The following is a 26,247-nucleotide window of genomic DNA, read 5'->3' as shown; positions in this document are numbered from 1 at the left end:
CTCCAGATGTTTTCGGCCTACAACTCCCATGATCCCTAGCTAGCAGGACCAGTGGTCAAGGATGATGGGAATTGTAGTCTCAAAACATCTAGAGGGCTGAGGTTAAGGAAGCCTGGTTAAGTCCTTGTTTATGGAAGATGATCTTACTTGGCTAGGAGGGATCGCAGAAGAAGAAGAAGGAGGAGGAGGAGGAGGAGGAGGAGGAGGAGGAGGAGGAGCTCTGAAGTCTCTGCAGTCAGAGTCAGCAATGCATCCGACTGCCAGTTTCAGGAAGCTGCTGGAGGGAAGAGTTGCTCTCATGGCTGGGTCCTTGCTTGTGGGCTCCCCAATGGGGCATCTGGTCGGTCAGGATGAGAACAGGAGGCTGGATCCGGCACCCAGGCTCTTCTTAGGATCTTATGACTGGCCTTTCCCTGACCTGATGCCTTCAAGGTTTTTTTGGACTACAGCTCCCATCAGCATGAATGGAATTTTGCGTTTCTTCAAACAAAATGTGCATGCTGCTTAATTGTAAGCAACGGGCTGTACGCAACTGAGTCCTACTCAGAGTAGGCCCATCGAAATTAACAGGCCCAAGTCAGCCATGCCCATTAACTTCAATGGGTCTACTCATTGCGTAGCAAACCCATTTCCTCTAAGCCAGGCTTCCTCAAACTCTGCCCTCCAGATATTTTTGGCCTACAACTCCCATGATCCCTAACTAGCAGGACCAGTGGGCAGGGATGATGGGAACTGTAGTCTCAAAACATCTGGAGGGGCGACTTTGAGGAAGCCAGCTCTACCCAGCCTTTCTCAACCTGTGGGTCCCCAGATGTTGTTGAACTACAACTCCCATCACCCCTAGCTAGCAAGGCCAGAGCTCAGGGATGATGGGAGTTGTAGTCCAACAACATCTGGGGACCCACAGCTTGAGAACCGTTGCATTGCAAAGAATATAAAGCATACCTTGAAGCTGTCAATAAGAATCAAAGTTAAAGGCACTTGAAAAAAAAACCTAAGCACATAAAGTATTTGCTGGGGAAAGTACCGATTAAAAGACATCAACTCCTACGCATCTGCCTAGGCAGAAAAGATTTTAGCAAAAAGAATACGGTGAAGATCAATGGACAGGGAGTTCCGAAGTGCAGGAGCTGTTACACTAAAAAATAAGGAGAGAGAGTTACTATTCATACAGCTGTGGTGTCCTAGGAGTTGTAATCCAAAACTTCTGAAGGGCACCAGTTTGGGGAAGGATGAGGTAGGTTATAATTGTTATTGAGTGTGGGTTTTTTTTTTTTTTTGGGGGGGGGGAGATCTGTTGTGGGGATGCCAAGGAACCTGAGAACCGGTGTGAAGCGATAGCGAGAATGTAAGAGAGACTTGGCTTCAGACCCCTGCTCACTCAGGAATAACTTCGCCTCAGTTGCCGTGATACCGCCTGACTCATTGCGAAGGAGATAATCTTAGCCCAGGCACTGCCAAGCTCCGAGCTGCTCGGAGGAAGAAAAGTTGGGAGTTAACTTTTCCAGCCAAAAGGAGAGAACAAAAAGCAGCCTTAGGAATCTCCAAGGCAAGGGAGAAGGAGCTGTATTGAGAAGTTGGGGCCCTTCTGCCCATTTTACAGCTATTACTGAGGCAGCCCATTAAGGCAATTTTAAAAAGCCAGGAATAATGGGCCGTCGCTCAATGACAGAGGTCCTGCCCTGCATGCCGAAGGTCCCTGCTCTGTTTGGGTGACCCCCCCCCGCCTGAAACTCCACAGAGATGCTGCCAGCCAGTGTAAACAATGTTGAGCTAGAGAGACCAATGGTCTGGTTCACCACAAGGCAGCTTCCCAGGATCCAGACAGACCAGGAGAAGATGCCAGAGGTAAAATATAATCACAAACAAAGGAGAGTTTGCTGCCCACCCCCAACACAAGTGTTTCTTGCCAGAAGCGTTTCTGGCAAGAGATTTTGAGGAAAAGCCTCAAAGGAACTTGATTCACAATTGCTAGTTCCTTGTTGCCTCCCCCCCCCCACTCTAAAGTGTGAGGCGAAAGCCCAAATATCCCCGCCCCCTGCTCAGACAGCTGCTTCTCTAAAGAAGTTAGACAGGATGCAACAGAAGGAAATAAATGGGTGGGAAATGGGCACTGTGGTAAACAGGGTGTTGCACCCTGGGGTGAGGGCACCCTGGATCTGCTAACACTCTGTGAGCGCTAGCAAAACTTTGCAGGACTTTGCAGTACCCAGTATCGCTGCAGAAAGCAACAGAGCTCTAAGGCTGAATCTACACAGATGTAAAAAAAAACCCCAAAACCGCTTTCAAAATGCTTAAAAAAACAAAACAAAAACTTGTAAAATATATGTGGAATTTGCCATTGGTTCATCAGCGCCATCTAGTGTCACATTTGTAAAAAGCTAATGGTAAAGGGACCCCTGACCATTCGGTCCAGTCATGGCTGACTCTGGGGTTGCGGTGCTCATCTCGCTTTATTGGCTAAGGGAGCCGGCGTACAGCTTCCGGGTCATGTGGCCAGCATGACTAAGCCGCTTCTGGCAAACCAGAGCAGTGCACGGAAACTCCGTTTACCTTCCCACCGGAGAGGTACCTGTTTATCTACTTGAACTTTGATGTGCTTTCGAACTGCTAGGTTGGCAGGAGTAGGGACCGAGCAACGGGAGCTCACCCTGTCGCGGGGATTCGAACTGCCGACCTTCTGATCAGCAAGTCCTAGGCTCTGTGATTTAACCCACAGTGCCACCCGCATCCCTGTCACATTTGTACAATGCACTTAAAGCACACTTGTATTTGCAGCTGAGTCCTAAAAGAAAATTGGACAAATTAATTGAGGGAGGACTATAGATGACTGCTAGCTATAACCGCTAGGCCCTGCTGCCACAGCTGGAGACAGCATTGCTTCTGGATGGAAGATGCAGGAGAAGAGGCTTCTGGTTCTCAAATCCTCCTTGTACTTTGGGTTACACTTTGGGGCCAATGTGCGAACAGGATGCCGGACTAAGGGGGCCACTGACTTGACCCACCTGAAGGCTCTGCTCATGTTTTTCTGGTTGTCTTCTTCTTTGGCGATCCCTCATAGCCGGGTAAAATTGTCTTCCATAAAAACGGTTTGAACAATGAGTCTGTAAGTGACTGTGGAGGCCAATTCTGGATCCACATGTCCTTTCACAGTGGGGACAGATGTTTCTGGGCAGGAGTTGATCATGGCGAGGGTTTGCCAAGCGTGCCTTCCTCTTAGCACGTTTCTCCCTTGCGTCCTGAGTTCGAGTGTCTTCAAAGCCCATAACACCTTTGGTAAAGGCTGTTCTCCAATTGGAGCGCTCGCGAGCCAGTGTTTCCCAGCTGTCGGTGTATATACCACATTTTAAAATATTTGCCTTGAGACAGTCTTTAAACCTCTTTTGTTGACCACCAGCGTTATGCTTTCAATTTTTAAGTTCGGAATAGAGTCAATGCTTTGGAAGAAGGTAACAGGCATAGACTGCTTAGTTAACACGAGGCACATTAAAACATCAATCGCCCCCTCTATCCTGCTCCCTTCCACCTTCTGCACCAAAAAAACTTCAAGGCACTATTTTTTGTTGGGTTTGGCTTTCATCGTGCTCTATCCCACCCATAGCAGGTCAGCTTTAAATTCTGCAAAAGTGGAAGTTAAAATGCACGAGTTATTTTTAAAAATATGCATGAATTATTCCTTTAGGTCCAGGCAAAAACAATGGTTCCTCTAAGTCCAAACGACAATCCTGGGGCCCAAGTCTTTTATAAAAATGGTTCCTGGCACTGGAAGCTTGACCTGTCCTCTCAGGTCAGCAAAGCAACGTATGGTAGAGCAGGCCATTTAAAAACAACGGGATGTACAGTTTCAAAAAGGTTAAGAGGCTCTTGTGACGTGAAAGGTTGCACCCTGCATTTTAGTTGGTTCAAATACAGGTTCTGTATTTTCATGTTCTGTGGCTTCCGAGACTTTCTTCCTTTCTTTCGAAAACCGTATCGCCAGTGCCAGAAGTCATTAGTCTGTTTTTCTCTTAAATTGTTTCAACACAAGACAGTTGAGCGTTTTCCTGTCGCAAGAACAATGCTGGGCCTTGAGCCTTCTCAAACAAGTTCTTGGCACTGAACCTTCAACCTGTTCCTCACCTCGGGTCTCCTCAATCTTTGGAGGAGCCACCACTGTTGCTCTTTTGCATTCCTCAGTCAGCTGAAGTTTCTTTCGTAAAGGCAGGGACGCAGGTGGCGCTGTGGTCTAAACCACTGAGCCTCTTGGGCTTGCCGATCAGAAGGTTAGCCAACCTAGCAGTTTGAAAGCCCACCAGTGCAAGTAGATAAATAGGTACCGCTGTAGCAGGAAGGTAAACAGCGTTTCTGCGCGCTCTGGCTTTCATCACGGTGTCCCATTGCGCCAGAAGTGGTTTAGTCCTGCTGGCCACATAACCCAGAAAGCTGTCTGTGGACAAATGCCGGCTCCCTCAGCCTGAAGGTCAGTGGTTCAAATCCCCACGGCGGGGTGAGCTCCTGTTGCTCTGTCCCAGCTCCTGCTAACCTAGCAGTTCGAAAGCACACCAGTGCAAGTAGATAAATAGGTACCGCTGCGGCAGGAAGATAAACAGTGTTTCCGTGTGCAGGAGGAAAGTAAATGGCATTTCCATGTGCTCTGGTTTCTGTCACGGTGTTTCGTTGCACCAGAAGCAGTTTAGTCCTGCTGGCTACATGACCCGGAAGCTGTCTGCGGACAAACGCTGGCTCCCTCGGCCTATAGAGCGAGATGAACGCGCAACCTCAGAGTCGTCTGTGACTGGATCTAACGGTCGGGGTACTTTACCTTTAAGGAAAGGCAGGACATTCTGGGATCAAATCGGAAACCGGGATGGCTTATGTCAATCCAGGACTGACCCTGGACACTAGGAGGGTCTGCTAGATGGACCATGGGCCTGATCCAGCAATCTATTCGCTATTCCTAACTGTTCTGGCCCACATCCACAGCGGAGGCAGCTGGCAAGGTTGGCCCACCCGTGAGGCAAGGGAGGTGACCTGCTTCAGGTCGTGATATCCCCAGGGGCAGCAGACTCGGCTTCAGGTGGTGGAATGTATCACCCGCTGCTGCGGTGGCAGGACAGCAGCAGCTGTGGTGAGCTCCCTGGAGGCCAGATCTAGCACCTCCTCAGCACACCCACCCATGCCACTTCTACAGCAAATAGGAGGCACCACTGGTCTCCTCCCACCCTTGATGGATATCTTTGCTCCTCAGGTGCCCATATGTCTTGGGCCGGCCCTGGCACCCAATGCTTCTTCATGCTCCATGTGCACTACCTGTGCAACGGGGTCCTTGGGCAAGGCCAGGGTGCTGCGCTCGCTGCAGCCAGCTGAGCGTGCTAGGCTTTCTTGGGAAACCCCTCTGCCTGGTGCTTTCCTTCTCTCCCACCCCCTCTGACCGGCATCTACCTGGTGGCTTTTGGCCGATCTGCCGGCTGGCTGGGCCCCTGCCAAGGCTCCATGCGTCTCTCTTAAGAACATTTGCCGGTATCGCTTGCGCTCAGCGGGAGTAATCCCAGAGAATTAGCTACAGCCCAGAGGCTTATCCTTAAAGCTGCTGCCACTGTTGCTGTTAACAGTGGTGCTTGGAGTCAGTTATGGCGATGAAGTTGTGGACTGAGCAGGCTGCAGTGGGCTGCCCTAAGATCCTGCCTGTCCAGCCCACGTGCGACGGAGGCAACGGGTGGAGAAAATAGGTTGTGAGCCGTAGGTCACCCAGCCAAGAACTAAAAGGACAACAAACAATAAGCAACACGAAGTCCAGTCTGCTAGATAGTGCTGCAATTCTTATTCATGGTGCCGAAGTAGTAAGTGAAGAACGTAGGACAGTGATCCCGGATAATCTGACTGTTTCGCTTGAATCTTCTTCAGCACAACTACAAAAGAATTCAAATATGAAACAATGACCTGCGTACATTATATAAACTTCACACATTATAACTTACTACTTCGGCACCATGAACGCCTAAAAAAGTTTTACTGCTCAGCCTACAGGATAGCATCTATTACTTTGTTTCAACCATAGACTTATTATACTTCTACGGACTTTCAAAGATTGACAGACGTGTGTTCATTTGCTTTCAAATGTATTAGAGAATTCACAAGTGTACACATTTTGGTTTTTGTTGTACTAAATCATGTATATTATGCAATAAGAATTGCAGTGCTATCTAGTAAACTGGTCTTTGTGTTGCTTGTATTGTTTGTTGTGCTAAGTTTGCAACACAGGGGTTTGTTGTTCTGCATTGGTGATGCATTAAAAGGAGGCAGAGTTGCTATGAAGGTTGTTAAGGGACAGTAAAGGCATCAAGGATGAACTAGACCATCACTTGCCTTTACTGCACTCCTAGCTTCTGCCAATGAAACAGTGCCTCCTTTTAATGGATGGATAAGGAACCTGTGTGGTCCTCCAGGTGTTGCTGTACTACAACTTCCATCCTCCCTGACCACTGGCCATGCTGAGTGCGATTAAGGGGAGCTGGAAGTTTAGCAATATCTGGAGGGCCAGTGGTTCCCCATCTCTGATGCAGACCATCGCTTGCCTTTACTGCCCTGCTTTCCTGCATCCCAATTCTGTGTTGTCACAGTTGGAAAACCCAACTCACGGTTGAGTTTTCATACTTGCTCTTCTTCTCTACTCCCCCCAATTTACGCAGTAACCCAAACTTCCTCTGGTGCATAGCCCACGGACGCTGCCTGCTGGTCTTCAACGTGCCCCTGCCTCCTGCCACCGAGGACGACGTCACTATGAGAGCGCTGCTTTTTGCCTTCCTGATCGAAGCGTCCCTCTCCTCTTTGGTTCCAGGTAAGTGAATGAGGAGCGGAGCCAATTGGCCCATCCCCGTGTGCAAGAACTGCGCTGCTCTGAGCCGTTTGGGGGCCTTCCTAAGGAACTTCGGAAGGTCGCAGGTTCAGTCCCTGCTTGGGACAGCTGCATATTCCTGCATTGTGGGGGATTGGACTAGATGATACCTGGGGTCCCTTCCAAGGCTACAATTCTACGATAAATGCTTGCTCACTTCTGGCCTGGCAGCTGTTCCCCGACCCAGGTCTTTGGCTGAGCAGCGAGTGAAGTCAAGGAGCCATTTGTAAACACTCAGGTGAGGAGGAAAGATGTCAACACCAGGCAGAGCTTTGGAAGAGGATATTTTTAAAGTGCCAGCGACTGAGTGCTGCCATTATAAGAATATTGTTTTTAATACTAGGCCACACATAGGCATGTCTGTTATTGGCGCATAGTAATTTCGTTATGAGTGGTTAGCCCTCTGCCTTCATCCAGACAGATTAAGCTAAGGGATTAGTCCTTCTCTCACAAATTGTATGGGGGGAGGGGAAATTATTTGGACCACCCATGCGGTTAAAATGCACCTGGAAAGAATTGGAGAGGCACATCTTACTGGCAGAGCAGCCCGGCAACCAGTCGGTTCCTGCAATCAAGACCATGTGCAAAGCAGACAGACAGCAGGCGCTGTTGTGAAAACAGTTGTGAGCAATTCTTGTGAGCATGCCAAGCTACACACGCCGCACATTTAAAGCGCATGACTTTTCTCACTGCAAAGAATTCTGGGAACTGTAGTTTACTCACTACAGGGCTATGACACCCATTCACCTTAAAAAACTACAGTTCCCAGGATTCTATGGGGAACTAGGTTGTGCGCTTTAAATATGTGGAGTGCACACAGCCCCTCTTGATCTGTGGTGCAGAGCTCCTGAGGACGAATGTGGACTCCGCCTGCAATCTTGACGCAAGCCCTGGAGGTGACAGGGTGCCCTATGGCCTCCAGTCATCCTCGTCTTCTTTCCTCCCAATTGCAGAGAAGGAGAAGAACCCCCGGTTCTGGAGAGAGCAGGCCCAGGAGACGCTGCGGAGGGCCCTGAGCTTGCAGGAGCTCAACACAAATGTGGCCAAGAATGTCATCCTCTTCCTCGGGGACGGTGAGATCTGGGGCACGGGGCGGTGGAAGCCTGTGGGATGGGAAAGGGGGCAATAGAGGGCTTCAGACACAAAGGAGGAGGGCAGGACTTGAAGTCTCCCCAGACTGCTGCTCCCTGTTAGACCCAGATATACTTCCCCTATAGAAGGGAATACACCCCTCCACATACTTGTTTCTGGGGTCTGTATACGTGAAGGAGCATCTCCACCCCATCGTTCTGCCCGGACACTGAGGTCCAGCTCCGAGGGCCTTCTGGTGTTTCCCTCACTGCAAGAAGTGAAGCTACAGGGAACCAGGCAGAGGGCCTTCTCAGTGGTGGCTCCTGCCCTTGATACCAAACAGATAAACAACAAATTGACTTTTAGAAGACATCTGAAGGCTTCAGCGAAGTTTTTAACAGGGGATGTTTTAAATATTTTGTTGGCAACCCAGTCAGATGAGCAGCATATACCGTAAATAATAAAATTATTACTATTGTTATTATTATTGCTATTATCAAATATCATCCATTCCCCCCCCCCCAGGTTACTTTCACAAATGTGTTCACCTTTATGCATGCTTTCCCCTCAAATAGGCTTCTTTGGGTTTTGGTGCACACGGTATTTGCTTGGAGAAGTGCATTGCAAAATTCTGAAAAGTTCACATGTGGAAGGATAAATCTCCTTCGGTTCACATTTTGTTCAGGAAAGTGTGAGCTGGGTTGTGCCTCCTCGCCCTGATCCCTAGTTCTTCCCTTTTATTCTGACATGAATCATGAGAATGGAAAGCTTGAGTCAGCTTTTTTTGCTCTCTCTGTCCCTGATTGGGGCCAAATTGCCTGTCATTACCTGGCACAGGGTGCAACAGGGACTTTCCCCACGTGTCACAGTTGGCACAGGGATGAATCCATCCAGCTTGGTTTTCCTGAGTTTCTCATTTTTCCATTCTGCCTGGTTCTGAGTTCAGCCGTCCACATTTCCACATAAGTTTTACATATGCAGTCTCCCTTCCTCCCTGATATGTGCTTTTTTTGCAAAGCAGTTTCTGTTGGGATACTGCCGGGGAGACGGGGGCATCAGGCAGGCCCCCAGCTGGCTCTGGACGATCACCGGTCTCCCGTGGAACAGCATCAGTCAGTCAGCGACATGAGCCTCAGATACGTTTAGAGACTCGTGCACGCTCTGAACAGAGAGATGTGCAAGCATAAAGCATTTTATTCAGCATAGCTCAGGAACAAAGGAGAACATGTCTGCTTGCCTTCGTGTCCAGCAAAAACAAAACAAAACAGCACTATAGCAAAAGCAAAATACAACGGAAGTTCCCAGCAGACTGTGCTGGGAGTAAACAGGCTCCCAGTACGTTTCCGAGCACAATTCAAAGTGTTGGTGCTGACCTTTAAAGCCCTAAACGGCCTCAGTCCTGTATGCCTGAAGGAGCGTCTCCACCCCCATCGTCCAGCCCGGACGCTGAGATCCAGCGCCGAGGGCCTTCTGGCGGTTCCCTCATTGCGAGAAGTAAGGTTATGGGGAACCAGACAGAGGGCCTTCTCAGTAGTGACGCCCACCCTGTGGAACACCCCCTCTTCAGATGTGAAGGAAATAAGTAGCTATCCTATCTTTAAAAGACATCTGAAGGCAGCCCTGTTCAGGGCAGTTTTTAATATTTAATGCTGTACTGTTTTTAATATTTGATTGGGAGCCGCCCAGAGTGACGGGTGAAACTCAGCCAGATGGGCGGGGTATAAATAATAAATTATTATTATTATGTGATACACCAATGTCATGCCTGTACCCTTTTAAGGTGGAATGGAACTATATCCTAACATCCTCCCCCCTTCCATGTAACCTGTAGTACCTGTGGTTCAACCCAATTGCAACCTCTGTACCTAAATCTTAAGTTGTTCTCTGTTAACAACCTTAGGCAACAGATCTGCAGGAATTTTGTTTCCTGGAATGTAGGACACCTGAATGAGTCCCTTCTGAATACACTCTCCTGCACGATGTAACTATATATTCTAACAGTTTCCACTAATGTAATGCCCTTTCGATATGTTGTTTTTCACCTATTATATGTGTTTATATGCACGCTTAACATTCCAGTATATTAATTTCCGCACACATTTATGGGCTGGGGAACTGCATTGCAAAATTCGGAAAAGTGTGAATTCCCAAGGTCAGCTGTGGTTTTGGTTCGAGTGCAGTTTCACCAAGTGAAAGGTTCAACTTTACATGCCAGCTGGATGTAAAGGCCTTTCCCAGCCTTTCTCACGTGTGGCTCTTTTGACTGTAGGCATGGGAGTCCCCACGGTGACAGCGGCTCGCATCCTGAAGGGGCAGCTGAGCAACAACAATGGGGAAGAGACAGTCCTGGAAATGGACCGGTTTCCCTTTGTGGCTTTGTCCAAGGTAAGGAGACCTCTCCAGCCCTGCCTCTACTCCCATTCTCTTCTTTTGGATGGGCATCACAAAGGCTGTGGTCCTTCTTTACTTGGGGTGAAGATAAGACAGAAGGTCTGCTACCCTGTGATTCTTTTTTTAAAAATAAAATAAAATAAAAAACCCCTTTCTTTAAAACATGTGGAGCCTCGCCCTTCGATTCCAGCAAACATATGTGGAAACTCATAGTTAACAGATTCACGCACGCTTAATCTCTGCGCGTTTACTCAGAGGTACGTCCAGTCATCGACTTCTGATGTTCGAGTTGTTTTAAGTGCTGTTGTTTCAAGCTGCCAAAATGGCAACGCCCACTGCTCAAGAGTGAACAAACCTCGAGGTTTATAAAACAGCACCAAAATATATTCTTCTTCTTCTTTGGCGATCCCTCGTGGCAGAGTAAGATTGTCTTCCATGAACACGGTCTTAACAATGGGTCCGTAAGAGGCTGTGGAGGCCAATTTTGGATCCACACGTCCTTCCACAGAGGGGACACTGGTTTTCGGGCAGGAATTGATCATGGTGAGGGTTTGCCAAGCGTGCCTTCCTCTTGGCACGTTTCTCCCTGTCATCCTGAGTTCAAGCGTTTTCAAAGCCCATGACCTCTTTGGTAAAGGCTGTTCTCCAGTTGGAGCGCTCGCAGGCAAGTGTTTCCCAATTGTTGGTGTTTATCCTACATTTTTAAAGATTTGCCTTGAGAGGGACTTCAAACCTCTTTTGTTGACCACCAGCATTACGCTTTCCATTTTTAAGTTCGGAATAGAGTAGTTGCTTTGGAAGATGATAATCAGGCATCCACACCACATGACCAGTCCAACAAAGTTGATGTTGAAGAATCATTGCTTCGACACTGGTGATTTTTACATTAGTTTGCCTGTCTTCCCAAGTGATGTGTACAATTTTTGGAGACACCGTTGACGGAATTTTTCAAGGAGATGGCGTTTATAAGTGGTCCATGTTTCACAAGCATACAGTAAGGTTGGTAGTACAATAGCTTTGCAAACAAGCATTTTGGTTTCCCTGCGAATGTCCCAGTCCTCAAACACTCTGCACTGCAACTGTGAGAAAGCTGCACTCGCCGAGCTCAGGCGATGCTGGATTTCGGCACCTAAATATATTAAATGGTGGAAGGAAACACCCGAAGCATCCCATTGAAGAATGGAAGTGCTCTGTGGCCATGGAATGCTGACCGACTTCTGCAGGAAATCTAGAAGAGTTTGAATTTGGATTTGATATCCCGCTTTATCACTAGCCAAAGGAGTCTCAAAGCGACTAACATTCTCCTTTCCCTTCCTCCCCCACAACAAACACTCTGTGAGGTGAGTGGGGCTGAGAGACTTCAGAGAAGTGTGACTGGCCCAAGGTCACCCAGCAGCTGCATGTGGAGGAGCGGCGACGTGAACCCGGTTCACCAGATTACGAGTCTATCACTCTTAACCACTACACCGCACTGGCTCTCAAACAAAAAACAAGACCGTTGGTCCATCTAGCCCAGCCATGCCTACACTGACTGGCAGCCGCTCTCTCCAGGGTTTCAAGCAGAGAGACTTTGCCCAGTTCTGCCTGTTGGGGACTGAACCTGGGACATGCAAGGCAGTTGCTCCATCGCTGAGAGGGTGCCAGGTGGTCTGTGGCTGATTTAAATGATCCTTTAAGAGTGGCTGTGATGCCAAGAGACATACTGATGGGGATATTGTAAAACAAAATTCACAGTGCTTGCTGAGCCCGGGTGCAGCCTGAATCCAGTGCCTGCTGGCAAACTTGTATGCAGAGCAGATTCATGTGGCAAGAGCAATGTGGGGCATTCTCCCCTTGCCCCATTTCTAGGGATGTAGGGACGCGGGTGGCACTGTGGGTTAAACTACAGAGCCTAGGACTTGCCGACCAGAAGGTCAGAGGTTCGAATCCCCGCAACGGGGTGAGCTCCCGTTGCTCAGTCCCTGCTCCTGCCCACCTAGCAGTTCGAAAGCACATCAAAGTGCAAGTAGATAAATAGGTACCACTCCGGTGGGAAGGTAAACGGCGTTTCCGTGTGCTGCTCTGGTTGTGCCAGAAGCGGCTTAGTCATGCTGGCCACATGACCCGGAAGCTGTACGCCGGCTCCCTCGGCCAATAAAGCGAGATGAGTGCTGCAACCCCAGAGTCAGTCACGGCTTGGCCTAGTAGTCAGGGGTCCCTTTACCTTTACATTTTAAGGAGGCAGCAATTTCCTTTTTTCCTGAAGTTGTTTTTATTAAGTTTCCCAAAATTTCCAGATAATAAAAACTCCCTCCTCTGACTTCCCAGCCCCTTTTCCATGGTGTTTCTATTTTTCTCCCTCTGAACCTTAACAAAACTACTATAATATTAATCCCTTCTGTTGCTCATCGTTCAAATCCTGCTCGTGCGTCCAGCCCCTGGACAGCTTTCTCTCCCCCCCCCAGACAACATCTGGAAGCTGGCCCTTTCCAGAGCAAGGGCAACTCCTTAAGTGCCTCCCTGTCCTGTGACAAAAACAAACATAGCACATTCCTCCCAGCCCCAGCTTGGAATCTGGTAGCGCAAGGCACCTTCTGTTTTGGCCCGTCTTGTGGTGGATACATTGACATGTTTGGTAGACCACCCCTTGTGCCCTGGCGGGGTGACTCTGGGTCAATCAGCCGCGAGTTCTTCTTAAAAAAAAGAAGAAACACAAGAACAAATTGCACAGGATTCCCTGCGCCGGTGCTATTCCAGGCTCTTATGGTCTTAATGGGATTCTCAAGTAATTTGTGAGCATTAAAGAAGAAAACAAGGTAGGGATATAACCCCTGCCAGTCTGTGCAGGCAATACTGAGCTAGATTAGCCAGAGGTGCTGATCCATCAGCTTCCTAGAGTAAGCTACAGTACCAGTGCCAGCAGCTAGATTCAGGCAAGCTGTTTGTGTGTTCCCCTTATTAGGGAGAGAGACCCGTGGATCACAACAGGACCTACTTCTGAGCGAGCGTGCCCAGGATCTCACAACTGGGCCCTTTCCACAGCCCCCCACTAAGGGACCGTCCCAACCGCCTGCAGCAAGGAGCCCCCTCAGCGAATTTGTGGGCTGCATCAAGAAAACATTCTGTTTGCACAGACCCAGAGTCAATATGTTTTCCTGGACGAATGCTGCGTTCCAGTGTTCTGAGAGGCCGGACGGCATTCTTCCTCCCAGACTCAAGAAACTCTGTTTATTTCCCCCCCACCCACCCACTGATCATCACCAGTTATCTTCCTTTTCTTATTCAGGAAGTTTAACAAGGCCCCCCCAAGTAAGATGCTCCGTCCGGTCAACTTGTTTTTGTCATCCTCAGCCTGCTCTGGGCCAAGTGGGGGAAAGTCCAAACTTCATATGGGCAGGCCTCCAAGGGATAATTTGTCAGGGGCCACCAGAAGACTCTCTCAGACAGTTTTTGCTACCCTCCTTTCTCTCTGTCACCCCCTTTCTCTTTCTCTTTTTCGGCCACCCTCTTTCGTTCCATCTATCTGTTGATCTACCTGTCAGGTGCTGGTGTGGTTGCTTGAGAGCAAACAGGCAAGACTCCAACCTGTCTTTTCCAGGCTTTATTATCTGTACAAACTACAGTGATGCCTCGGGTTAAGTACTTAATTCGTTCCGGAGGTCCGTACTTAACCTGAAACTGTTCTTAACCTGAAGCACCACTTTAGCTAATGGGGCCTCTGGCTGCCGCCGCGCCACCACAGCACGATTTCTGTTCTCATCCTGAAGCAAAGTTCTTAACCTGAAGCACTATTTCTGGGTTAGCAGAGTCTGTAACCTGAAGCGTATGTAACCCGAGGTATCACTGTTTTTACAGTGCAGAGCGTCGCAAGTCCATGTCTGCTCAGTCGCTGGCAGAATCTGGGAGTGGGCGGTCCTTATACCTTCCCCAGCATAAGAGTCGTGTGACCCCCATCCTTCTCCTCCCCTCTCTGTGCCCAAAACCTACTGCGCAGAGCGGGCCTTGGCAAAGGGGGACTTGCCTCCCCTCCCCTTGCTCAGGCTCGGTGTTGAGGCTCTCCCTAGCATCTTCTGGTCCCTGCGCCCCTTCCCCACTGGAGGCGGGGCTTCCCTCCTCGCCAGAGGAAGAACTGCATCGCAAGTTACATGTGAAAAGGATCTAGGAGTCTTGGTTGACCACAAACTTGACATGAGGCAACAGTGTGACACGGCAGCTAAAAAAGCCAATGCAATTCTGGGCCTCATCAATAGGAGTATAGCATCTAGATCAAGGGAAGTAATAGTGCCACTGTATTCTGCTCTGGTCAGACTTCACCTGGAGTACTGTGTCCAGTTCTGGGCACCACAGTTCAAGAAGGACACTGACAAACTGGAACGTGTCCAGAGGAGGGCAACCAAAATGGTCAAAGGCCTGGAAATGATGCCTTATGAGGAACGGCTAAGGGAGCTGGGCATGTTTAGCCTGGAGAAGAGGAGGTTAAGGGGTGATATGATAGCCATGTTCAAATATATAAAAGGATGTCACATAGAAGAGGGAGAAAGGTTGTTTTCTGCTGCTCCAGAGAAGCGGACACGGAGCAATGGATCCAAACTACAAGAAAGAAGATTCCACCTAAACATTAGGAAGAACTTCCTGACAGTAAGAGCTGTTGGACAGTGGAATTTGCTGCCAAGGAGTGTGGTGGAGTCTCCTACTTTGGAGGTCTTTAAGCAGAGGCTTGACAACCATATGTCAGGAGTGCTCTGATGGTGTTTCCTGCTTGGGAGGGGGTTGGACTCGATGGCCCTTGTGGTCTCTTCCAACTCTATGATTCTATGATTCTAAGATCTTCGGAGGCTCCCTGTAGCACAACTGTCCTTCCACCTCTCGCCTCTGAGCTGAGGGCAGTTCCCTGACACTACCCATCTATTGATCTTCTTTTTTCTTTTTTAAAATATATTTTTGATTTAAGTTTTACATAACAAATTTAAATTCAAACACATCATTCACCTCTTCAACTAGGATTCTCTGAACCCTTTGACTTCCCTCTGCCTTTCCATGGTTACCATTATAAATCTTTATTTCTTCTGCTTATCTTACTTTCTCTAATGCGTTAAAAAAAAAGGTAATTCAAGTTTTTTGTACGTTACAAGCAATACAGTGGTACCCCTGGATACGAACATGATCCGTTCCGGAGCCCCATTCGCATCCAGAAGCAAACGTATTTCGCCGCTTCTGCGCATGACGTCATTTTGAGCGTCTGCGCATGCGCAAGTGGCGAAACCCAGAAGTAACACACTCCGTTACTTCCGGGTTGCCGCGGAACGCAACTCGAACGCGCTCAACCTGAAGCGCATTCAACCTGAGGTATGACTGTACTCAAATCCTGCCAAAGTTTTTCCATCTACATGTATTGATCTTTCAATCTATTGATCAGCTATCAATTTATATCTATCTTCCTTCCTTCCTTCCTTCTTTCCTTCCTTCCTTCCTTCCTTCCTTCCTTCCTTCCTTCCTCCCACCCATTTCCCTTTACCTTTCTGTCACCAACTTTCCCCCCTCCATCACTCCCCTCTCTCCATCTCCCCAGGCTGTCAGGGGAACGATGCACATTGCTGCTGCCACAAAGGACTGTACTGATTGCTTGCAGAGGGATTTTGAAATTAGGCCGGGGCCACATAAAACTAGGTCAATGTGCCGCAGGTCTCCCGCACGCCCCTTATATGGCACGGGTGCGGATTCCTTCCCTGCCTATAGAACCTGTTTGCACCCATATTCCACCCCAATGCTCTAGGCAGCTTCGCACCCCAGCCCAGCAAGCAAGCCCAGTGTCAACCGCAGCCGAGGTTGCTTCAATTCCTCAGGTATTTTTAATTTGCGCTACGACATTTTTAACTGGGCTGCCACCACTGTGAGGACTGAGGCAACAAACATCCTACCTGCATTCTATTCAACTGGTGTTTTTTTTTGTCTTTTCTCCTAACAAATTGGTCTTTCCCCCTCTATTTGACAGTGCTGGGTATTTTTAAAAAATGTTTTAGTGAGTTATAATGTATGTTTAACTCGTGTGTAATGTTTTATTATGTTTTTAGATATGTTGGAAGCCGCCCAGAGTGGCTGGGGCAACCCCGTCAGATGGTCGGGGTACAAACAAACAAACAAACAAAATTATTAAATCTACATGTTTAATTCTATTTCTGTTTATTTTATTTTTTAAAATGAGTGCTCTCTCCCCACCTCGATGTTTTAGCTGCACCTCTACTTTTTAGCTGTCAACCACCTTGAGTTCCTGTTAGGGAAAAAGCCAGGATATAAATGAAAATAATAATAATAATAATAATAATAATAATAATAATAATAATAATAATAATAATTATTACAGGAGTTCGGGGGGGGGGCGAGGATGTCAGTGGGCTTTTCTGCCGTGCAATGGGGAAGGGCTGCCTATGGGGCTGATCCTGCCTCAGAGCCTTATTTCAGGCTTTCTCTCAGGGATTAGCTCACAGCTTGGGCAGTGCAGCAGGAGAAAAACTCATCCTCCCCATCGCACCAAGTATCTGCCCTACCATGTTCAAACTCTTTATTATTATTATTTCTTTTTTTAGAAAAGATATTTTATTAAAGTTTTTAAAATATAATAGGAAAAGTGAAAAATAAAAAACCACACACAATAAAAACAGTTAAAAAACACATTAATTTTCATAACATATCTTCCTTACGCTTATTTCCCCAGACCTTCTCGTACCTCCCTTTTTTGTATTCCAGTTCAATTTGTTAGTTCAGCAAATCCTTACCATCAAGCTTTTACCCATTTGTAAACCATTTTTTCCATATCTCTAGCATTACAGCAGGAAACCGCTTATTTTCTATCCAACATCCTTCTAACATTCATTAATTTTACAATATTTCTGTAAATAGTCTGAATTTCTTCCAGTCTTCTTTCACCGACTCTTCTCCCTGGTCTCGGATTCTGCCAGTCATTTCCGCCAATATTATTATTATTATTATTTCATTAGGCAACAATTACTTGATTTTAAGCCCTCCTCAAAGCGGTTGGAAGGATAAACTCATCCATAAGAAAAACCAACAACAATCATTTAAAGCTTTTGAAAAGTTCAAATAACGATCGACTAATAAAACAGATTAAAACTCGCGTCAACTTTCTAAACGTCTGGGTGGGCTCGTCTAAACAAAAATGTTTTTAGCAAGCGCCAAAAAGAGCACAGCAAAGGTGCCTGCTTGATATCAAGGGGCAGGGAGTTCCAGAGTGCACTTTTTTACTTTTCATTTTTACAAATGCGGAACGGGTTTATGTGGCCCCTGTAAAGGTAAAGGGACTCCTGACCATTAGGTCCAGTCATGACCAACTCTGGGGTTGCGGCGCTCATCTCGCTTTATTGGCCGAGGGAGCCGGCATACAGCTTCCAGGTCATGTGGCCAGCAGGACTAAGCCGCTTCTGGCGAACCAGAGCAGCGCACGGAAATGCCATTTACCTTCCTGCCGGAGTGGTACCTATTTATCTACTTGCGCTTCGTCCTTTCGAACTGCCCTTCTGCCATTGCTCTCCGCAGACGTACAACACCAACGCCCAGGTCCCAGATAGCGCGGGCACAGCCACGGCTTACCTGTGTGGGGTGAAGGCCAACGAGGGGACGCTGGGGGTCAGTGCGGCTGTGACGAGGTCGCAGTGCAACACCACGGCGGGGAACGAAGTGACCTCTATCCTCAAATGGGCGAAGGTGGCAGGTGAGTGGGACAATGGGTCCAAAATCAGGGGTGTCCAGTGGCTCCTTCCAACAGATAACTTTTGCTGCCAGAGTTGGGTGGAAAGTTATTTATTGATTTTAAAGCCCCTTGCTGTTTGGAAGCAACCTTGTTTGTGTGCCCTCTGAATGCAAAAGTGAAGAGTTACTGGTGCTTTTCTGGGGGCAGGGATGTAGCTCAGGGACAGAGCCTCTGTTTTGCAGGCAGAAGGTTGCAGGTTCAATCTCAGGGGGTTAGATTCCCAGAGAGCAGCTGCTTTTCAATGTCAGAGAAACCGATCCAGATGAGTCAGTGGCCTGACTTGTTCCAAGTCTGGGATTTTCCAGGGACAGTCCCAGATTTACAGAAGCCATCCCGGTTTCTAATTTGATCCTGGAATGTTCCACTTTTCCTTAGGACGTCCCTATTATCATAAGAGAAATGTTGGCAGGTATGGAGTTACGCAACCCCCAAAACCAAGGAGATAAGTAACTATACAGTGGTACCTTGGAAGTCGAACGGAATCAGTCCCGGAAGTCCGTTCGACTTCCAAAACGTTCGGAAACCAAGGCTCCTGCAGCCAACTGGAAGCCGTGTCAGACATTCGGGTTCCAAAGTACGTTCACAAACCAGAACACTCACGTGTTCAGGAGCTAAAATGTTTGAGTTGCAAGGTGTTCGTCAACCAAGGTACGATCGTACAATCTTCAGAAGACAGCCCTGTATAGGGAAGTTTTTTTTAATATTTAAAGTTTTATCATGTTTTTATATATGTTGGAAGCCTCCCAGAGTGGCTGGGACAACCCAGTTAGATGGATGACATATAAATATCATTGTTATTACGGCATAAAGATAAAGGGACCCCTGATCATTAGGTCCGGTCGTGACTGACTCTGGGGTTGCAGCGCTCATCTCGCTTTATTGGCCGAGGGAGCCGGCGTACAGCTTCCGGGTCATGTGGCCAGCATGACTAAGCCGCTTCTGGAGAACCAGAGCAGCGCATGGAAACGCCATTTACCTTCCCGCTGGAGGGGTACCTATTTATCTACTTGCACTTTGACGTGCTTTCAAACTGCTAGGTTTGCAGGAGCAGGGACCGAGCAATGGGAGCGCACCCCGTCGCGGGGATTTGAACTACCGACCTTCTGATCAGCAAGTCCTTGGCTCTGTGGTTTAACCCACAGCGCCACCCGCATCCCTATTACGGCATAGGATGTCCCTATTTCGATCAGAGAAATGTTGGAGGTTATGTGTTCCTGTTTAAGCCAGCCCTTCCTTCTGAACCATGAGTAGAATTTTGATTTTTTTTTTTAAATGAAGGACTGTAGCTCAGTAGGAGGAGGGGCACAGTCCACAGTCTACATAAAGAGGCCTGGAAGATCACATCTGGTGATCTAAGGCTTCCCCACCCCTGTAGACGTCCTAATAATAAATTTGGTTTATTACTCACCCTTCACCCTAAGGCCCCAGGGCAGGTCACAACAATTCAAAATGCTGCAGCAAGAGTAAAGCTCGCTGGTTGATAAGGCATTTTGAAAACCGTGGGCTTTGAGAGATAAATGCTTGCTTATTATTCCGTTAACAGCACAATCAAGAGCAAGTACCTCCAAATTACGGTGAATGTGGCTTATTCCCAAGAGTACAGAAGATGGCAGCTTAGGCTTCGCTGTTATCTGCGCTTTTAAGACAAGGCCTGGCTTTTAGCAATATTTTTTTAAAAAATCTATTTGTTCAATATGGGGCTTCAGTGAAACGGTGCTGGAATTTTCCACTTTTCTACATGGGGGAAGCATTTTTATTTGTGGGTCCTTCAAGCTGAACATTCGGTTTTGCTCTCATTCTCGTGTGAAAATAGGTGGGCTTTATTTTAACCGCCAAGCAAAAGTTTCCTCTTAAAACTTCACTTAGTAACAGATCGCAGATAGCTTTCTGGAAGGGTGTCAGAATACTTTAACCACAATAACTGCATTGTCCGGGACAAGAGCTGGACTTGAGACTGGTTTGATACTCAAGCAAAACAGAATATTAGTGTCCATGTTTTCGCAGCATTGGAGAGAAGGGCTGTATTAAAAGCCCAGTGCCAAAGCACATCAATTTTCACAAGGAAGGTACCTGGTTTAATCCCTAAAATTGCTTGATAGGGCTGGAAACGACTATCTGGTTGCTACTAGCAGGTGGCGCTGTGGGTTAAACCACAGAGCCTAGGGCTTGCCAATCAGAAGGTCGGCGGTTTGAATCCCCGTGACAGGGTAAGCTCCCATTGCTCGGTCCCTGCTCCTGCCCACCTAGTAGTTCGAAAGCATGCCAAGCGCAAGTAGATAAATAGGTACCACTCTGGTGGGAAGGTAAACGGCATTTCCGTGTGCTGCTCTGGTTCGCCAGAAGTGGCTTAGTCATGCTGGACACATGACCCGGAAGCTGTATGCTGGCTCCCTCAGCCAATAAAGCGAGATGAGCACCGCAACCCCAGAGTCGGCCACGACTGGACCTAATGGTCAGGGGTCCTTTACTTTGCTTTGCTTTAACCAGGATGGCTAAGCTTTGCCTTTGTGGTTGGAGGCAGCCGTGCTTCCAAATACCAGTTTCTGCTGGAAGCCACAGGAGGGGAGAGGGCTCTTGCTGGGTCCTGTTTGTTGGTTTCTCCTTGGGGCATCTGGGTGACCTCTCTGGGATAAGCACACTGGACTACATGAGCCATTGGACAGACCCAGCAGCCAGGCTCCCCATTCATTCTTAACAGGAAGGAGTGTCTCCACCCCCATTGTTCTGCCCAGACACTGAGGTCCAGTGCCGAGGGCCTTCTGGTGGTTCCCCCGACAGGGAACCAAGTAGAGGGCCTTCTCGGTAGTGGCACCTGCCCTGTGGAACACCCTACCACCAGATGTCAAAGAGAAAAACAACTACCAGACTTTTCGAAGACATCTGAAGGCAGCCCTTTTAAGGGAAGCTTTTAATGTTTAATAGCTTATTGTATTTTAATATTCTGTTGGGAGCCGCCCAGAGTGGCTGGGGAAACCCAGCCAGATGGGCGGGGTATAAATTATATTGCTGTTGTTTAGTCATTTAGTCGTGTCCGACACTTCATGACCCCCTGGACCAGAGCATGCCAGGCACTCCTGTCTTCCACTGCCTCCCGCAGTTTGGTCAAACTCTTGTTCGAGAACACTGTCCAACCATCTCGTCCTCTGTTGTCCCCTTCTCCTTGTGCCCTCCATCTTTCCCAACATCAGGGTCTTTTCCAGGGAGTCTTCTCTTCTCATGAGGTGGCCAAAGTATTGGAGCCTCAGCTTCAGGATCTGTCCTTCCAGGGAGCACTCAGGGCTGATTTCCTTAAGAATGGATAGGTTTGATCTTCTTGCAGTCATAGAATCATAGAATCATAGAGTTGGAAGAGACCACAAGGGCCATCGAGTCCAACCCCCTGCCAAGCAGGAAACACCATCAGAGCACCATCAGAGAGTCCATGGGACTCTCAAGAGTCTCCTCCAGCACCAGAATTCATAAGCATCAATTCTTCGGCGATCAGCCTTCTTTATGGTCCAGCTTTATGGTCCAGCTTATTATATTATTATTATATTATTATAACAGTCTAAGGCAGGTTCCAGCACCCCTGGACTGCATCCTCTGGTAAGTACCAGGAGCAGCTGAGCAGTTACAAAAGGGCCCTGGATTGACCCATGGCCTCCTCAGGTGAGGCTGGGAACATCTCCTGCCTGAAATGAGCGTAGCACAAGGTCTGAACATAGAATCATAGAGTTGGAAGGGACCCTGACGATCATCTATCAGTGTTTCCCAAACTTGGGTCTCCAGCTGTTTTCGGACTACAATTCCCATCACCCCTGACCAGTGGTCTTGCTAGCTAGGAATGATGGGAGTTGTAGTTCAAAAAAACCAGCTGGAGACCCATGTGGGGATCGAACCTGCAACCTCTGCGTTACATCTGTTCGTGATAGAAAATTTGTGTGATTATACATACATGAGAAAAATTCCACCAGGATATTTATAAAACGGGAAGCGCTAAGTCACGCTGCTCAAAGAAGCGGCCCTCTTTATCGTCGCCGCTGAAATGTTTTGCAGGAGCCAAAGGCTCTGATCCTTCCTGTTGTTGTTGTTTTTTTAAATGAATAAACAGATGGAAAATGCCAAGAAAACATTGCTTTTGAAAAATGCATTCTGTTGATGCTAAAAAAACCAATCAAACGTTTTGGACATGAGTCCATAGTTAAATGTCTGAAGAGGAACCTGTTTGATCGCTGTCCTTTCATGGCCCAGCTGGTTTGAGTGGCCTCGGTGGTCACACTGTGATTTTTGGGGTGTGGGCTGGAACAAAATCAGATCAAAGCCTGACGTTTGCAGGTGCCCACACTCGGAACCTCTCTGCCCACTTTTTCTCTCTTTCTCTTTTTTATAAAGCGATGCCAAACAGAGCGCCTCTTTCCATGGATCAGCTGGAAACCACGATTAAAAATAAACCCCCGGGTTCTCCCTCGAAGGGGGTGTGTGCCCCCAGCTCCAATTACAAAGGAGGCTTGTGCCTGGCCTTGCCTTTATCCATGGTGCCCCCGTGGGGCTGGTGTAGAGAGACGGTGGGGGAGAAGGAAGGAAGTGCGAAAAGCGAAGGGATGATCTGGAGGAGACACAGAGCGCAGTTGTTCTGCTTGTTCTCCGTGGGCTCTGAGGGACAGGCGAGGAGAGCCAAAAATCACTCTCGGCGAGATGATTAACTCCGCAGAGCGGAACAATGTTTAACCGGCTGTGTCGATAGACAGAATAATGTGTTTTCAGCAGCACGGTTTGACCCCGCTGCATGCCCAAGATGTGAGAGGGGTCATTTAGCTTGGGAGAAGAGGGGAGGGAGTTTGGTGGCGTCTCGCCCAGAAGGGTTTTTTTTTTTTTTGCGCTTGGCTCTAAAGCATCCCCCAGGCTGTTGCCAGCGGCACGCAGCTTCTGTCCCCGCTGAGTTTTGCCAAAGTTCATGCCGTCGGCCCTGGAAAGCCTCGGTCTCCAGGCCTCTGGGATGAAGTGCGTATCTTTGCCTTGGCTTCTCTGACTCCTTCGCTTCTCTGGTCCCAGGCAAATCCGTGGGCATCGTCACGACAACGCGGGTCAACCATGCCACGCCGAGCGCGGCCTATGCGCACTCTGCCGACCGGGACTGGTACTCCGACAACGAGATGCCCCCTGAGGCCATCCAGCAGGGCTGCAAAGACATCGCACACCAGCTTTTCGAAAACATCCCAGACATTGAGGTGAGCGCGGGTCAGCCGAGAACAGCTGCAGGGCGGTTTTAATATAAGAGGGGGAAGAAGGGCAATGAAGATTGGACAGGGCGGAGGGGACCTGGATAGCTCGATTGGTTAGAGCATGGTTCTGATAACTCCAAGGTTGCAGGTTTGATCCCCATATGGGAAAGCTGCGTATTCCTGAATTGCAGGGGATTGGATCCTTAGCAGTGCTATTTTGGGGGGGGGGGACATGGGGGTACGCATACCCCTAAACATTTTGTGAATTTAAGTTTGGCCTCATTGAGGGGCAGCATTTCAATATGAGTAGGAAAATAGGGTTTGCTGATTAGAAGGTCGGCGGTTCGAATCCCCGCCACGGGGTGAGCTCCCGTTGCTCGGTTCCTGCTCCTGCCAACCTAACAGTTCGAAAGCACAAAGTGCAAGTAGATAAATAGGTACCACTCCGGCAGGAAGGTAAACGGCGTTCCCGTGCGCTGCTCTGGTTTGCCAGAAGTGGCTTAGTCATGCTGGCCCCATGACCCGGAAGCTGTACACCTCAGCCAATGAAGCGAGATGAGCGCACAACCTAGAGTCGGCCACAACTGGAACTAACGGTCAGGGGTCCCTTTACCTTTACCTTTTTATGAAAATGAGAGTACACCTAAACATTTTTAATTTTTATTTTTTAGAAAAAAAGCACTGATCCTCAGGGTCCCTCTAGAATTCTGTGGACCCAAAAAAGCGGGGAATATAAATGAAATCGCAGCGTATTTGGGGTGATTCGATCTTTCTTTGATGAGCCAATGTAGTGGTTAGAGTGGAGGTCAGCAAACATTTTCAGCAGGGGGCTGGCCCACTGTCCCTCAGACCTTGGGGGGGGGGGCTGGACTATATTTTGGAGAGAGAAAAAAGAACGAATTCCTATGCCCCACAAATAACCCAGAAATGCATTTGAAATAAAAGGACACATTCTACTCATGTAAAAACATGCTGATTCCCTGACTGTCCGAGGGCCAGATTTAGAAGGCGAATGGGCTGCATCCGGCCCCTGGACCTTAGTTTGGGTTAGAGTAATAGAATCCTAGAATTGTTGAATTCGATGGGACCCCCTAGGGGTCATCTAGTCCAACCCCCTTCAACGCAGGGATCTCAGCTAAAGCATCCATGGCAGATGGCCGTCCAACCTATGCTTAAAAAACCTCCAAGGCAAAAGAGTCCATCACCTTCCGAGGGAGGCCATGCTCTTAATGCCAGGAAGTTGACCCATTCTTGTAACGTGAAGCTGTTGGTTCGAGTCCTACCCTCCAGAGCAGGAGACAACAAACTTGCTCCATGTGGCAAGCTGTCAGATATTGGAAGAAGGCTCTCCTATCTCCTCTCCGTCTCCTCTTCTCCAGGCTAAACATCCCCAGCTCCCTCAATCGTTCTTCATAAGCTTGGTTTCCGAACCCTCCACCATCCTGATCTCTTCCCCCTCAGATGTGGAGCTCCCCGGGCAGTGGCGTAGCGTGGGGGGTGCAGGGGGGGCCGGCCGCACCAGGCGCAACATCGGGCGGGGGGCGCCCGCACTCACAGCTCTCTGCCCCTACCTGGCTCACTCACTCTCTCTCACTGCAGTGCTGGCTGTGTGAATCCGATCCGAGCCGCTGGGTCGCCGCCCACTGTGGAGGGGGTGGGTGCCAGGCGTGCGGTGCGGAGAGACAGCGAGGGACTATCTGGGGGAGGGACAGTGCAGCGGCCGCCCAGCGCAGCGCTGAGCGCGGGAGAGAACCACACCAGACCAGCCCAGGCAGCAGCAAGAAGAAGCTGGCAGCGGCGGCAGGTTAGGGGTTAGGGGGCGCAAATTACTTGCCTTGCCCCGGGTGCTGACAACCCACGCTACGCCGCTGTCCCCGGGTGTGGCCTTGGGCCAGTCCCTGCATCTCAGCCTAACCTACCTCACAGGATGGCTGTTGCGGGGATTAAACAAGGAGAGGGAGAACGATATACAGTCATACCTCATGTTACGTTTGCTTCATGTTACGTTTTTTCAGGTTGTGTCCCGCGGCGACCTGGAAGTACCGGAAAGGGTTACTTCCGGGTTTCACTGCTCGCGCATGCGCAGTAGCGCTAAATCACGCTTCACGCATGCGCACAAGCACCAAATCACACCGCTCACCTGCGCAGATACGGTGCTTCAGGTTGCAGGCTTTTCATGTTGTGAACGGGTCTGCGGAATGGATCCTGTTCGCAACCAGAGGTACCACTGTACACCACTTGGAGCTCTTTGGGGGGGAAAGACAGGATGGAAATGCAGCAAATGAAGGAATTTAGGCCCTTGGAATAATAATAATAATAATAATAATAATAATAATAATAATAATAATAATAATAATTTTATTATTTATACCCCACCCATCTGGCTGGGTTTTCCCAGTCCTGTCCCCAGGGCCCACCCCTCAATGGTCTTCCCCCTGAATGTTTTTGCCTGACTGGTACCTGTCCCTGGACTCAGATAATGCCTCTTGCCTGCATGAATGAAGGCCAGAGAGGGGTGCGTGGAAACTAGCCTACTGCGCGAAGGGAAAAATTCACATCAATTGCTCCACCTGCTTTGCCCCACCCCTGGCATGTGCCACCCCCCCAGAAGGCAAAGCAGCCCTTGGGGCTGCTAAAGGCTTCCCACCCCTGAAATGAGCAGTCCATTTAGCTCCCAGCTCTGTCTCCTGTAACTGCAGAACAGCTCAGGCTCTGCCGCAAGCCTAATAATTATTTTACTTTGTGCAAAATGTACTGTGCCGTGTGTGGAATGCCACGGCCCTTCCTCGGGCGTTACTCTCGCTCTCTGGTTTCGGCAGCAAGCAGTTATTTCGGAGAGCAAGGTGGGTGGATTCGAGAGGGACACAAAAGGGAGGATCCAGCTCTGGGTGGATTTATTGCTTTTTTCAGTCCTGTTCCAAGGAGATCAGGGCAACCGAAAATGGCCTCCCTAACCCCATGTTATC

At 48.7% G+C, this 26,247-nt stretch overlaps 1 protein-coding gene across 1 annotated transcript in view; it reads left to right on the top strand.

Moving 5' to 3' along the window:
- ALPL (alkaline phosphatase, biomineralization associated) overlaps positions 1-26,247 on the top strand; it is a 64,716-nt gene that overhangs the window by 17,598 nt on the left and 20,871 nt on the right. The window contains exons 2-6 of the mRNA XM_082230168.1: positions 6,669-6,817; positions 7,828-7,947; positions 10,215-10,330; positions 17,867-18,041; positions 23,112-23,287. Of these exons, the coding sequence (XP_082086294.1) occupies positions 6,760-6,817; positions 7,828-7,947; positions 10,215-10,330; positions 17,867-18,041; positions 23,112-23,287 (645 nt within the window). The 5' untranslated portion in view covers positions 6,669-6,759. The remainder of the gene's footprint in view (positions 1-6,668; positions 6,818-7,827; positions 7,948-10,214; positions 10,331-17,866; positions 18,042-23,111; positions 23,288-26,247) is intronic.

The sequence above is a fragment of the Podarcis vaucheri genome, assembly GCF_965113315.1.
Source record: "Podarcis vaucheri genome assembly, chromosome: 7".
Classification (NCBI taxonomy): domain Eukaryota; kingdom Metazoa; phylum Chordata; class Lepidosauria; order Squamata; family Lacertidae; genus Podarcis; species Podarcis vaucheri.
The sequence above is the reverse complement of the archived record's forward strand: the minus strand, read 5'-3'. Positions and strand labels throughout refer to the sequence as shown.